This window comes from Cydia splendana, chromosome 23, assembly GCF_910591565.1.
Source record: "Cydia splendana chromosome 23, ilCydSple1.2, whole genome shotgun sequence".
Classification (NCBI taxonomy): Eukaryota; Metazoa; Arthropoda; class Insecta; order Lepidoptera; family Tortricidae; genus Cydia; species Cydia splendana.
The window spans coordinates 1,267,064-1,283,452 of NC_085982.1; the positions used below are offsets into that span (position 1 = coordinate 1,267,064).

At 40.3% G+C, this 16,389-nt stretch overlaps 1 protein-coding gene across 1 annotated transcript in view; it reads right to left on the reverse strand.

Moving 5' to 3' along the window:
• LOC134801952 (probable ATP-dependent RNA helicase DHX35) overlaps positions 1 to 16,389 on the reverse strand; it is a 44,453-nt gene that overhangs the window by 5,659 nt on the left and 22,405 nt on the right. Inside the window, exons 2-4 of the mRNA XM_063774588.1 lie at positions 8,926 to 9,067; positions 8,093 to 8,212; positions 6,454 to 6,620 (exon numbers count right to left, since the gene is read on the reverse strand). Coding sequence (XP_063630658.1) covers positions 6,454 to 6,620; positions 8,093 to 8,212; positions 8,926 to 9,067 — 429 coding nt within the window. The remainder of the gene's footprint in view (positions 1 to 6,453; positions 6,621 to 8,092; positions 8,213 to 8,925; positions 9,068 to 16,389) is intronic.

A 16,389-nucleotide genomic window follows, 5' to 3' on the forward strand; every position in this document is an offset into this window, starting at 1 on the left:
ATTCATTCCCGGCACTAGGTTACACTTAAGGAATCTATTTAGCAAAAAAAAAAGAGTACATTTTTTTTAATTTTCATTTTTCAATTTTTAAATATTTTCCACGAGTCGTAGTCACCCTATTACCACAAATGTAAACAAACCTAATAGTAAGTTTTAACAACAACATCAGCAAAACCTTTATCTGACCTTTACTAAACCTTATAATCGTTGCAATAGGGTCCACCCAGTTAGTATTGGCGATGGTAGGCAGGTATATTAATTTCGAAGGTAGTCTAAACCATTCCGCGCTAGCGGTAAACATAACGGTAAGCATAAATGATTAGTCACTCGTCACTCGCCAACCTTAAAATAATAATCGCGCGCGTACTAAGGTTTAAAAAAATGTTTTCGAACCGGGAATATTACGAAATGGTACGGTGTTATTTATTAAGTGGTGAGTGTTTACGTGGTGCACAAAGATTATACGAAATGGAATCAGTTCCACGCCTTCGCAGACAAGGATTGAATCCAAGAGTAAGTACCATCTCGTGGGACTTTCGTTGATTGCATCGATTTTTAATCAAATGTACACAAGTTGATTCAATTTTTTAAATACGCCTGAATGCAAAGATTCCTGACCTAGTTTTTACTCATTGTTTTTAAGCCTCGGACGTTTTGTTAATAATCATTAGTCAGAAATAACATTTTAGATTAAAAATGGGTTGCCTTTGTATTTTGACGGTTCTAAGCCCGTTAAAGTATGAAGGAAAAATTAGCAACTTATGTAGGTAGGCGTCTTATCTCGCTGCAATAGGGTTCATAATTGGTGACGCGATTGCAAACAGCGGGAGGGGCGGGGTGTCAACGACCTTAACTGATAAGAGAGAAGCGGGTGTAGTGGGTAGTTGTCGGTTCACCATAACGTACGAGGTTTTTAGGACAACTTGATGATGAGTTATTTCGAAAAAAATGTACTGAGCGGTATTAAAAGAAAAAACACGTGTTTAATATTTTTTCGAGTTCTTTCGGGTGTTTCAATTTGGCCAGTGAATTAAATTTCACCCTGTATATACAGGATGATCAATCCAAATGGGTCAGTATGGAGAAGTCAGAAACTATAAGAGATAGCGAAATCTGTTCTTAGGAACCATGGCTTCGATTTTAGATTTAATAATAATGACATTCAATTTTTTTTAATCTATCATACATAACCGGGATTCGAACCTGATCAATATTCTTGTTGTTTGTTTGTATGGCAACTTTTAAACGATGCGTGATAGGTGGGGGGTGCTCGACCAAATATCATAGAGGGCCCCGAGACACAACAAACTACATTAAAAAAAATTCAAAATGGCCGTTTTTTTTTTTAATTTTTTCAAGTTGGTCCGAGCGCGCTGAGATTTGGCATGCGGCGAGCCTGGGGGCCCAAGATTACCATGTCAAAAAAAAATTTATGAAAAATCCAAAATGGCGGCGGAGACGGGCAAAGTCAAATTTCCAAGTAGGTTAAGCAAGCCCGAAGGGCGAGTTTCAGGCCGGGAGGCTGAAGACGCGATTTTGCTCACTGAGTGAGACAAATTACTCAGTGAGCAAAATCGCATTTTGCTCACTGTTTTTAAGAAGCAAAGTACCCTTGTTCGAGCTGCTGAGGTGAAAAAATATTTATATATTTTTATACATTTTCATTATTAGTTTTAATCATGTGTCGATAGATGGCAGTAAAACTGTGACTACAAAATAAAATTTACGATGACAATAACCCTCTTTACCTACTATCAATTCTCTGTGCTTATATTTTACATGACGTCAAAAAAAAAACAATGACATCATATCCAAAAATACTGTTAAAATAGCTAAATAGCCTTTCAATTGTCACCTTACAACAAGTATATTCTGTCGTCATCAAGTATATTCTGTGTACATCCGTTCGCTAGTTTCTCCGTAGTACAGCGACATCTAGCGAGACATTGGTACAACAAGAGTTTATTAGGTGGGCGGAACGCGAATAAAAATTGCTTAGTTTTTTATAACTTGCAATGTAATTAGGCTGCAAAAAAGTAGTTTTTCAGTAAATATCATCATTTGACAAGTGTTTAAAAATATATAGGACAAGATATTTGATAGATTGAATTCCACCCTTACTTACATTACTACATGTTAAGAATTTAAATATTTATTTTTCACTTTTAGTAAAGCAACTTATTTTTTCTACCCTCCTAGAGAGAGAGCGCGCATGAACTATAGGGGGCAGCACAGGCGCCGTCAGATTTTTGGCGCGAGGCCATATGATGCATAATAAGAATAAGAATTCTCATTTATTCATGGCAAACAAAAACTACATTTCATACAAACGTATTGTGAAACTCGGTTGAGGTCATCGAGCATCATGCTGAGTTCCTCCATCGACTTTGCCATGACTACGATATCGTCGGCAAACCGAAGGTGAGTGATGTATTCGCCGTTGATGTTGATGCCAAGTCCTTCCCATTCCAGGAGCTTGAAGGCGTCTTCCATTACGGCAGTAAACAGTTTCGGAGAGATAACGTCTCCCTGCCTTACGCCTCTTCGCAATGGAATCGCCCTCGTGCTCTGCTCCTGTACTCGGACCGAAATTACCTTGACGCGCTCTTATTCTCTTAACAATACAGTCGCGTCAAGATCATTTTGAACACCTGGCCCGCTTAGCAACTTCTGCTGCTGACTGTAAAACACGGCCTTATCAATAATCACAAGATGGCAGAACCTACTATGCACACAAAAAACGTACGAGAACGGTAGATGGCAGCACTTGCTTTGGCAATATCCATATGTTTCCTATTCAGGCCACAAGATGGCAGACTCTCCAACGCGCACGGTCCCTATACAACTTGTGCGCTTTAGCTTTCGCGCCGTCACCGTCAGATCTAATAAACTCTTGTACCAATGTCTCGCTAGATGTCGCTGTACCACCGGGAAACTGGCGAACGATGTTACTCTATGAAATATACTAGTGTATAGAGACAGTGTACATTTCTAATTCGAATAAAATTATTTCTATGTTAATTTTTGTATATATGATGTCCTATGACGTCATATAATCGGGCGACATGGGGGCCGATTTTTGAAATTCGACCACTCGATTTCGTGTATTTCGTTAAATGATATCTCCACTACTAGGCGTTTCAATTCCACTAATAGAATTGAAATCGAGTGGTCAATACCACTAGATTCCAAATTTCGATCGCTCGTATTTCAAAAATTAGCATTTCGCCGATTTCCACCGATTTTCGAGTGACGAAATCGAGCGATCGAAATTAAAAAATCGGCCCCCAGGACGGACTCACTATATCCTGCTAAGGCCCAGCCATGCAAATGAAAAATCCAAAATTTGACCTTAATACTATAGGAAATACAGTTCATTTTGCGTTGTTGGAGAATTGACCGACGGTCCCTGTACAACTTGTGTGGCGCTTAGCTTTTGCGCCATCAGATCTAATAAATTCTTGTACCAATGTCTCGCTAGATGTCGCTGTACCACCGGGAAACTGGCGAACGATGTTACTCTACAGAATGTACTAGTATATAGAGACAATTTAAGTTCCCATCCAATAAAATTGTTATTATGTTAATTTTTGTATATGTGATGTCCTTTGACGTCATATAGAATATACAGTCGGGCGACATGGACGGACTCACTATATCCTCCTAAGGGGCTGTCCATAAATTACGTCATCGATTTTTGACGATTTTGGACCCCCCCCCCCCTATAATCATCCAAAAATCATGCTTCAAATGACCCCATTTCCTCCTATTTCATGCTACCGTCATCCGATGTCCAGACCCCCCCCCCCCCCTAATTTGAAATGACGTAATTTATGAATAGCCCCTAAGTCCCAGCCATACAAATGAAAAATCCAAAATTTGAACCTAATGTTATAGGAAATAGAGTTAATTTTGCGTTGTTGGAGAATTGACCGACGTTCCCTATACAACTTGTGTGGCGCTTTAGTTTTCGCACCGTCAGATCTAATAAACTTTTGTACCAATGTCTCGCTAGATGTCGCTGTACCACCGGGAAACTGGCGAACGATGTTACTCTACAGAAAGTACTAGTTGTAAGGAGAAAACTCGCTTTAATTGACAGTCCGCTGAATGACAGAACGTCGTTTTTTTTTTAATTTTTGCGAATGATGTCCTTTTTTTGACGTCATTATATATTTTATATATAATATTTTACATAGAATATACTAAATTGTTATTATGTTATTTTTTGTATATGTGACGTCCTTTGACGTCATATAAAATACAGCGTCGGACGGCCTTACTTTTTTTTTTCTCTTTATTTTGGCACAAACAGTCATTACAAAAAAGATACATTGAAAAATATTACATATAATATTGACAATACAGTGCCGAAAACGTTATAGATTATAGTTAATATTTTTGTTGCAACGGACCTGAATTAACTTAAACTATAAGAAGAAGATGAAATTGTTTACTACCTACTCAATATCTAGCGTGTTACTGGTACTTATATTATAAATGTCTTTCCCATCACGGAACAATGGTGTTCCGGACCTTTGGGAGGCATGCGCGGAGCCGAAGCCAACACGTAGAGGCCCTTTTGACACTTTAATGAAATGTAAGGGGTACACCGAGCGGATGCTGCCCTTGCCCGTGTCATGGGACGCACGCAGAGGCAGCACCCGCCAGGGTGTAAGGGCTATTGAGAGTTGATGGAATCTAAAATGAACTAGGTTATTGGGTGAAAGCGATGGACTAAGTACTGAGCTATGGGGTAAAAAAACCGGACGCCTGCCTAATAAAACGGTATGCAATTTTATTTCCGGCAGACGGTGACACGCCCTCACAAGATGGGCCCCCACAAAAAGCGACATCTAGGATGGCTCAAGGGCAACACCGGTGTGAGCGGCTCAGGGGTGTCGAGAGGTGTGCGCCGCTTTCTACCCAGTGGCTGTTAACAGCCACTGTGCCAACTCGCGTCTTATGCATATTTCACTTCCACCCCTGGAGCTTATAGCTCTAACGACTCCACTCTGACCGGCCGGCTAAGGCAAGCCAGAGGCAGAGAATCCTGTCCCACCCACCCTCCTTGCGGGTAACAGAACTCTCCAGGAGCACTCGGGTACGTGAGGTCGCTAATCCCCAACAGCTCGCCACAAGCTGCCCTGCGTTGACTGATTGCACTGGTAAAACCAGCGGGCGATGGGGTCGTCACATCTCATATTATAAATTATTATTACTCACTTTTGATTTATTAATAAATTTATTATTAATTTTGTTTTTCAACCCTCTAAGAGTGGTATTAAAAAGATCTATTTCGTTGAATTCTTTGTTGTAAAGATACATAATACGGGGAATAAAACTGTTTCTAGTGTAGTTCTTTCGACGGATGGGTGGTACGAACATATGAAGAACACGGTTGGGGCGAGCGGGAAGTCTGGCTTTAGTGATGAAGTTTAATTTTGAGAGGAATAAAGGGCAATCAACTTCGTTATTGACAATTTTGTAGAGGAAGGACATGTCGAACAGCTTGCGGCGGTTTGCAAGACTTGTGAGTTTGTAGTGTGTCAAAGAATGGGCATAATGGTCATTGGGACGATTGTGTCGATAATTTAATATTTTAATCAATTTTCTTTGCACTTTTTCGATACGATCGATATGGTGTTTGTAATACGGGCTCCAGATTACACATCCGAAGTCTAGAATAGATCTAACGAAAGCGAAATATAGGATTTTAAGAGTGATAATTTTTTTGAATGGTTTTGTAATTCTATTTATGAAACCTAGACTTCTAAATGCTCGTTTGATTATACTATCAATATGTGATGTGAAGGTTAGTCGGTCATCGAGAATGATACCTAAGTCTCATTCTCATCTTTATCTAATGCTCTTGTAACTTACTGCTGTTACAGTGGGTAACTTACCGCTGTTAAACAGCATTTTAGCGCACATGGGTCTTAATGGTAACTCTGCCATATTCTCTCCTAGCGAAGGTGTCAGGTTCCCATCTTCATCTAATGCTCTTACAAGAGTAACTTACCGCTGTTACAGTGGGTAACTTACCGCTATTACACAGCATTTTAGCGCACATGGGTCTTAATGGTAACTCTGCCATATTCTCTCCTAGCGAAGGTGTCAGGTTTCCATCTCTGTCTATTACTTTTGTAACTTACCGCTGTTACAGTGGGTAACTTACCGCTATTACACAGCATTTTAGCACACATGGGTCTTAATGGTAACTCTGCCATATTCTCTCCTAGCGAAGGTGTAAGGTTCCCATCTTTATCTAATGCTCTTGTAAATTACTGCTGTTACAGTGGGTAACTTACCGCTATTACACAGCATTTTAGCGCACATGGGTCTTAATGGTAACTCTGCCATATTCTCTCCTAGCAAAGGTGTCAGGATTGTCAGGTTCTCATCTTTATCTATGGCTCTTGTAACTTACCGCTGTTACAGTGGGTAACTTACCGCTATTACACAGCATTTTAGCGCACATGGGTCTCAGCGGTAACTCCGCCATATTCTCTCCTAGCGAAGGTGTCAGGTTCCCATCTTTGTCTATTGCTTTTAAAGCGTAGAGTGTTTCTAGACCGGAGAGTAGACTTTTAGCTGGCGGCGGCGTTGGGAATGTGAACCTTAAAACAAGGAGTTAAGGTTAGAAATTGTATAAATAAATAAAAGGGTAAGTGTTGGTATTAGTAAATACTACACGATCTTGACACTTTTTATTGAAAAACGCTTTAAAAAACAGTAACTATTATTTATTCTCTAATACTTCTTAATAGTTCTAATACTTATAATAGCAGAAATATAGTACATATACACAACACGACCAATAAATGAGAAAGCCTCACATGTTTGGTGACCTCGACTTCGCCTCGGCTGTCAATTACATGTCAGACGGGTCTCTATTGTTTCCCAAAAAGTTTAAAGTCATAATGTATTGTTTGTCCGCATTTTCGTTAGTCATAATTTGTTTGGTTCAGAAACGAGTAAATTTTCGGGTTTGCCATAAAACAAATCTAACCTAACCTAAAGGCCGAGCCACACCGGCTGCGTGTGCAGCACGCTGCGTGGCGTGCGCTGCGTGACGTGCGCAGCACCCCTGTCACACCGGGTGACGCGCACGTCACGCAACGCACGCCACGCAGTGTGCTGCACACGCCACGCAGGCGCACGCTGCAGCTCAGTCATGCGTGCAGTAAAATAAAATACGCCTGCGACAGTACCTACATCATGTTATTATAAGTCCCGTTGCAAATGGAAGCAGCTCAACTAATGCCGCCATTGCAATTAGAGGAAAAAAATGTCTCATATTTGAATCGAGATAATTGAGAGTACATAATATTATTCACCAACGCACAATAGTTCACAATACAACAACCTTGTTTTCCAATAGTATCGTTAATACCTACCTAACATCGATTTGTTCCCACAGGCCAAATTAATTTTTTATAAGACGTATTTTTTGTAATCTTTGTGCTATGTTGTAAATATACATTCGTATTGACGAACGATTTTAATTAGTTTTTCTTTTATCACTGAATCCATATTAAAAACCAGCACGCGCACCGGCTGAGTTGTAAATAAATACAAGCGAGCTGCGCGTGTACACGCACAGCACCTATGCAGCACCGAGCTGTGCGTGTCCGAACCTGCTCGGTTCGCCCTCTCATAGGGAAAGCAGTTAAACACAACGTCATCACTGCACGCAACGAAGCGACGTTGCCGCTCCGCTGCGTGGACGCGTGCACGCAGCACGCAGCCGGTTTGTCTCGTCGGAGCTGCGTTGCGTGCAAGTCACGCGTACGCGCACGTCACGCACACGTCACGCAAGCGGTGTGTCCTCTCGTATGAGTTTTCGTATTATACAACGCATCGGGACGCGTACGTGCACGTGCACGTCTACGCACACGCATCCGGTGTGGCTTGGCCTTTAAGGATAACCGTACGAAAATCCTGAAAAGTTAACAGTTTCAGTTTTAAGACTAATGATAATATGACAAACAATACATTATGACTTAAAACTTTATGTCAAACAAAGGGACCCCGATCTGAGACATTTCTTACTTTACTGCCCTAGGTATGTAATATCTATGTTGTATACCTGAGTAAATTATGTATGCCGAGAGCTTTAAGCTGCAGCAGTACGGATGACAGATCACTTCTCGATATCTCCGGTGGAACGCTGGCAGGCAGCTTGTCAAATTCCGCCTCTGTGTATAATCTGAAAGGAAAATAAAATTAAATTAAGAGTGTAGGAGTTATTACAATTCTCGGGCGAGTTGGGAGTTTTGTGAGTCGAAAACCATAGGCCGAGACCATAGGTTAATAATTTATCTTTTATATACGGTAATTTGCCAGTAACTGGCCACTTTTAGTAAGGCCACCCCAAACCAGTTATTGAAACCTTATACTAAAATGAATTCTGTTTATAGGTGAAAAGAATTCATTTTTAGTTTAGGGCGGCCAGTTACTAAAAGTGGCCAGTTCCTGGCGAATTACCCTAAATAAAGTTTTATAAGACAATGAAATATAGATAGGTATTTGTTTTGAAAGCCTTCAGTAGAAGCACTTTTGACAGCTTGTTACTTTCTTTGGGTCCATAAACTTACTCACAAATGTCATAAATTTTGGTCCAATAATGGTCACTATAACATTCTCCCCTCTGCGTCCGTCCCGCGCGGCCGGCGCCGGCGGACAGACGCACAGACTCTCGACGCCGACCGACGGGTCGAAGTAAGGCAGCTTGTGGAAACCGCAGTCGGAATAGAGCCTGAAGTGTAGAGGGCAGCACCTTAGAAGCGTGAATTGTTTCCGCTTTCGATTCAGGTCACGAGATGGCGCACCTTCCAACACGCATGGTCTCTATAGCACCGGTATCATAAAGTAGCACCATATGTACTATAACAAGTATTTGTAATGTATTGTATTACCTACCTATAACACTTGCCCCTCTGCGTGCGTCCCGCGCGGCCGGCGCGTTGTCGCGCATTGTCGCGCGACAACGGACAGACGCACAGACTCTCGACGCCGACCGACGGGTCGAAGTAGGGCAGCTTGTGGAAACCGCAGTCGATCACTGAAATTAACAATCAAAATATACTTTATTTGGCCACAGAATAAATAATAGTACTTAGGTACAGAAGATTCACTCTCTAACAAAACGCGTCTATTATGACAGATAAGACCGCTAGGTGGCGCAAGCGCGAGCAGGCGTCCGTTCCGTAGCGGTGCGCGGCAACTACTACTGCTAGACACCAACATTGGTGTGGGCCGCATGTACTTGTAGCGACGCGACGAAATCGCGGACTGAGCCACGCCTGAAAATGCTTCTTAAGATGTCACAGCGGTACGATACCGATCGGTCAGTGTCAATAGCGATTATTCTTCAACCAAAAACATCACTTTTGACACTGACAGGCCCGTATCGTACCGCTGTGACATCTTAGAAGCATTGTTCGAATTGGGCAGATAAAGCCAATGTCGCGAGGACTCTGTCAATCCTAGAATTGTATCAAATTCTTGTTTTTTTTGTGGAATATTATGGTCTGGATGCCAGCCTTAAGCCAAATCTCATAGAACAAAACTAAAGGGGCCCACTGATTAACAGTCCGCCGGACGGTATCGGCCTGTCAGTTGTTCGGAACTGTCAAAATTTTGTTCTAACTGACAGGCCGATACCGTCCGGCGGACTGTTAATCAGTGGGCCCCTTAAAGGGGCAAGTTATGATGGCGCCATCTATGCAAACCTTTGACAGTTGCCCATTAATATTGCCAAACCCCGTTATCGTTATCGTTTTCTTTTCATTTTGTTTTGTTTCTTTTCTTAATTAGTGTTTTTGTATTTTGTATTTTCTGTATTCATAATTATTTCTTCTGTGTATCTTTTGAAATGTTTTAAATATGTATATTTTTGTGTTATCTGTCGTGGCATCACCGAATGGGCCCTACGGAAGACCAGCGCTGGCATTATGCTGAGTTGGGTCCATTTCGTGATGCACACTTATTGTTCTCTTCTGTTCTTGCTGTTGTTGTCTATACATGTTCGTACATGTTTTGTGATCGTCACGAATAAAAATCTTTTATCTTTATCTTTTAATATTGTTTGCACTCAAAGGGCTTTGTTGTCCAAATCCCACGCTAGATGTCGCTGTAACGGCGACAAACTAGCCAACGATGTATAGACACAGATTCTACCTGTCGAGCCACTAAATTATCATTTACAGTTTACCGATTAAAAGCCAGATGGCGTCTTCGACGCAAAATATTTTTTGAAAGCGACGTCCTTTTTTTATGGTCGCTTTTATTTATAGTCTGCCAAGCCATTACCGTCAGTAGAAAAAAGCGGTAAATGTAGGCGCAAAGGGCTTTGACAAAAGTTTGACCGGCTATATTTTTCTTACTGTAATTTTTCAATTTTTTACAGATTTTGATAAAAGGTGGATAGAGTTAGACCAAGAAAAGTCTGCAGCGATTTTGATAGCCCACGCAGTGCAAGTGTTATTTTAAACGTCAAACTTCTACGAAATTATGACGTATAAATAATACTTGCACTGCGTGGGCTATCAAAATCGCTGCAGACTTTTCTTGGTCTAACTCTACATAGTTCACTGTTCTATACACTTTCACCGTTAGGTAAACGTCTTGGTGCTCGACATGCTAATGCCCAGTAGATGACACCCTGCTGTCACCTCTATTGACAATGACATAGGGTGGTATGGTATACAACCTGTCCAATGTGTATTGCATCTCACATTTCACTTAATGAGAGAGTGAGACGCAATGACATTGGACAAAGGTTTGGAAAGTTGATTAAATACTTATTACGGAAAAAAATCAGCTCAGTACAGGCTGGCAAAAAGAGTAGAAATTAAAAAGTGGCAACACTGTAGTGTCGTCCTTTCAAATCAATTCATATAAGAGAACGGGACGACACTACAGTGTTGCCACTTTTTAATTTCTACTCTTTTTTGCCAGCCTGTACCCCTAGTGTAAATTTCATTGGATAACGTGCGTTCGCGTTATGTCGATTTTTGTATGGGATTTTGAACAGCGCGCCAAGCGGGACGTTTTGGAAACTCAAAATCACATACAAGTGGACACTTAACGCAACCGTACCAGGTGCACGTTCGACTATTCGAAATACAGATTTAAAAATTTCTGAAAAACATTTTTAATTTCCAAATTCAACGCTAGATGTCGCTGTAACGGCGGGAAACTGGCTAACGATGTGCGGACACAGATCCTACTAGTGTAAGAAACTCATTAAACATGAGTGTCTTAAAAAGAATGTCAACCAACAAGTTTAATAATTTTTGTAGGCGACATCTTTTGATACTCGCTAAATAAAATAAACTATACTTGGTCAAGCAGATCTTGTCAGTAGAAAAAGGCGGCAAATTTGAAAAATGTAGGTGCGAAGGGATATCGTCCCATAGAAAATTTGAATTTCGCGCCTTTTTTTACTGACAAGATTTGCTTGACCAGCTATACATATACAGTGTGGAAAGATAAGTCGGGCCCTGGCTGGAGGAAAACTACCTTAAAGGCTGGCTTATTTTACTTAAAGGAGACATTCCTTTATTTTTAAAAAGAAACAAATCTGCATTCAAAGATGTTTCTTTTTTTTCTTCAATTTCTCTTGTGTACAAAAACCTTGATTATCTAAATATTCGATTTTATGGATATTTTGTACGACAGACGAGTGTAAGACCAAATATTTCGTGGAGAAATGTTAACATTAACATTAACTGTAAATGACTATTAGAATAAAATTGCGAGTGTTTATTTTTTGGAATTTTTAGTTGGTTAGAGCCCCGGGTGAGGCAAGAGAGTTTTAGAATTTTTTTGAATGCAGATTTGTTCCTTTTTTAAGGAATGTCTCCTTTAAGTAAAATGAGCCAGCATAAGAATTTAAGGTAGTTTCCCTCCAGGGCCCGACTTATCTTTCCACACTGCATAATATAATAGGATAATTCGCCAGAATGATGATATTGATGATGATTTAAAAACTATCCTTAGTCCTTTTTCGGGGCCCAAACTATCTCCATACCAAATTTTAACTCACATTTATACCAAAACCAAAAAAAAAAAAATTATAATCAAATAAATATTATATACCAAATTGGTTCAGCGGTTTAAGCGTGAAGAGGTAACAGACAGACACACAATTGCATTTATAATATTAGTATGGATTTATTGACCAAGCCTCCTGGTTTCTGTGGAATTTTGTGAGCAGGTTTGATATTCGTCAAATTTTTATTTGTAAAATAATTTATTAAAGATAGAAGCAGATACCAGGCGGTGAGAGCGATATCTTTCAGATAACCTTTGGGTAGCGGAAACAGAGAATTTAATCAAAAAGAAATTAATATTTATTATTAAATTAATTGCATGCATGGTCTAATAAAACATGGTCTTCTATTCCCAGAGTGACACGGGGCTACGTCACAATAACATGGCCGCTATATATAGCGCTATCGCATATTATCATATAGCGCTGTCGCATGATGACGTAGGCTTGTGTCAGTTAGGTGACCTAGAAAAGACGGGAATAGAGTACCAGGCGGAGTATATTATTATACCATGATTGCATGTAAAAAATACCCGGCATTTTTTTGCCGCAGCTCGTGGGAGCCTGGGGTCCGCTTGACAATTAATCTCCAAGAATTGGCATAGGCACTAGTTTTTAGAGCGTGCGGCTTGCAATCCGGAGGTCGCGGGTTCGAAACCCGGCTCGTACCAATGAGTTTTTCGAAACTTAGAGTAATTCGCCAGGAACTGGCCACCCTAAACTAAAAATGAATTCTTTTCACCTATAAACAAAATTCATTTTAGTATAAGGTGGCTGGTAGCAGTTATTGAAGGCTAGCTAGTTAGTGAAACGTTATACTAAAATGAATTGTGTTTATAAGTGAATAGAATTCATTTTTAGTTTAGGGTGGCTAGTTATTGGCCGGTGGCCAGTTACTGGCGAATTACCCTATGGGGCTATTCATAAATTACGTCATTTCAAATTAGGGGGGGGGGGGTCTGGACATCGGATGATGGTAGCATGACGTAGGAGGAAACGGGGTCATTCGAAGCATGATTTTTGGATGATGTTAGGGGGGGGGTCGAAAATCGTCAATAATCGATGACGTAATTTATGGACAGCCCCTATGTACGAAATATCATTTGATAGTTACCAGTCACTTTTCGGTGAAGGAAAACATCGTGAGGAAACCAGGCTAATCCCGATAAGACCTAGTTTACCCTCGCGTTGGAAAGTCAGATGGCAGTCGCTTTCGTAAAAACTAGTGCCTACGCCAATTCCTGGGAGCCGTGGAAAAATGGCGGGACAACGCGAGAAAGACGATGATGATGATCATCATTTAACTCAAATGAAGTCGCGGGCAGAAGTTATAAATATAATAAAATCGCCTCAAAAAGGAAAAAATTATAGTACATTTCGATGCTAGTGCGGAAGGTATGTCATTACTACACGAGTACCGAGATATTTTGCCACGAGCCGCAGGCGAGTGGCAAGACTCGGGACGAGTGAAGAATGACATTTCCGCACGTGTATCGAACGACGTTTTTTAATACAGTTGCGAAAAAATAAGTAAAACATTGTTAATCGTACACTAAACAAAAGTGGTAACAGTGACAGCTCGCTTAGACGTCGTCTTTAAGTATATTATATCTATGGGCGTTTGGCAGCTATTCCGTTCCATTCAGACAACTTATTAAGAACGGAATTTTCAATATTCAATATTAAAAAATAAACGTGTTATAATGATGAAGAGGTAAGTATTAAAATATGAAATATGTATATTTTTCACATTCTTACATTAACAGTAGGTTTTTATGCTGATTACGACGTTTAAAGGAAACGAATATTAACACTCATCAATAAGTAGTCGTGAATTGGAACAAGTACAAATTTAAAAAAATTGGAAAAGTAAAAAGCACTAGTTCGAGATAACCAACTTTCCGCACGCTAAACAGCTACGTAAAGTAGCACTTTTTGAGCAACTGTATTAAAAATATTTTTCATATGATAGCGAGCATCAGAAAGGACGTCGCATTCAAAAATTTTTTTCCTTCATCAGAAGTGGGATGTCAAATCTTCAAAAGTAAATTCACCTCCTACAGAACTAGTACAAACATCGTTCGCTAGTTTCCCGCTGGTACAGCGCCATCTAACGGATCATTCTAAACTAATTAACCGAGCGATGATGAAGGTTCCGTACTTTTTAGTATTTGTTGTTATAGCGGCAACAGAAATACATCTGTGAACATTTTAACTGCCTAGCTATCACGGTTCATGAGATACAGCCTGGTGACAGACGGACGGACGGACAGCGGAGTCTTAGTAATAGGGTCCCGTTTTCATCCTTTGGGTACGGAACCCTAAAAATTAAACGTTCTGTAATATATTAGCGAGCATCAGAAAGGACGTCGCATTCAATTTTTTTTTCTTTCATCAGAAGTGGGATAACAATCCTCACGAACGAAGTAATCTGACGTCCTACAGAACTAGTACAATCTATGTACAACCATCGTTCGCCAGTTTGTCGCTGGTACAGCGCCATCTAGCGAAGGATTCTGAGATCAATGAGTTAACAAACTACACTAAACAATAGCAAAGAGAATTTGAAATAGAGAGTTACTGTCATGGTAACTTATGTAGCTACAGTACATTTACTGCCATCTTTCGACAGAAGATAAAACTGTTAGGACGCCTTTTGACTTTGATCATTATTCTTTCACTGATATGTGTTAACTTGTTAAATATTAATGCCATCTACTCGAGAGTAGGCTGAAGGTTATGGCGCCATCGCTCTAAAAGATTCCACCATACCTTTGGCCTAGTCTCGGGTAGATGGCGTTAATTTAAATATTTAACAAATTAACACAAACATAACAGTGAAAGAATAAGGATCAAAGTCAAATGGCGTTCTAACAGTTTTAATCTGTCGAAAGATGGCAGTAAATTTACTGTAGTTACATAATTTACTTTGACAATCCGCCTCTTTTTCAAATTCTCTTTGATATTAGCTAGCATCAGAAAGGATGCAGCTTCTAAAAATTCTTTTCAAATCAGAAGTGGGATTGAACCCATAAACCAAACTGACCTCCTACAGAACTAGTACAATCTATGTACAACCATCGTTCGCTAGTTTGTCGCTGAAACAGCGCCATCTAGCGGAGGTTTCTGAAATCAATAACAAACTACACTAAACACTAGCAAAGAGAATTTGAAATAGAGAGTTACTGACATGGTAAATTATGTGGCTACAGCAGTCGTGGCTCACTCCGCGATTTCGTCGCTTTGCAACAGGTACATCCGTCCCACACCAATTTTGGTGGCTAGCCATAAGCCGCGCGTGGCGCAGTCGCCACCTAGCGGCCATATCTATCCTGATCGTAACAGACGCGTTATATAAGAGAGTGTGTTTTCTGTACCTAGTACTATTATTTATTCTGTGATATTAGCTAGCATCAAAAAGGATGCAGCTTCCAAAAATCCTCAACAAATCAGAAGTGGGATATAACCCATACACCAGACTGACCTCCTACAGAACTAGTACAATCTATGTACAGCCATCGTTCGCTAGTTTGTCGCTGGTACAGCGCCATCTAGCGGAGGTTTCTGAAATCAATAACAAACTACACTAATAAATCACTAGTTTATGCATAATCATATTAATCATAGAGTGCTCAATCCATACATCAGTTTTAGTACCAAAACGACTATTATTTTCGTAGAAATGACCTGCAGAGGAGTATATTCAGACATACGTAAGTATTTGTGTCATTCTCAACCAAAAGGGTACTTAATATCGGTTGTCAATAAGGCGATATTTCCATATGGCCTCAATTTGAAATCAACAACCGATTGGGTATAAACAACCGACACGACAATATGGTAACTTTTGGTTGAAAACATCTCATTTTTGCCCGAGCAATGTGGTACCTTTTGGTTGAAAACATCTCATTTTCCCCCGAGCAATGTAGTACCTTTTGGTTGGAATCATCACATTTTTCAGAGCTGCAACAGGCAATGAGATCCTATTTAACGCTCGGGCAAATGTTTAGATTATTTTAGCGGCGATCATCAAAAAAGGACGCCGATAGCAAAAAATTTCAAAAAACTTTATAAGCGGGATGTAAACCCTACAGAAAATTGAGCTCCTACAGAACTAGTACAATCTGTGTGGACTCATCGTTAGCTAGTTTCCCGCTGGTACAGCGACATCTAGCGGAGGTTTCGGAATTCAATGAATCAATTTTATCGTACAGTACCACAGAATACACAATAGTACTAGGTAAAGAAGACTCACTCTCTAACAAAACGCGTCTGTTACGATCAGGACAGATATGGCCGCTAGGTGGCGACAGCGCCACGCGCGGCTT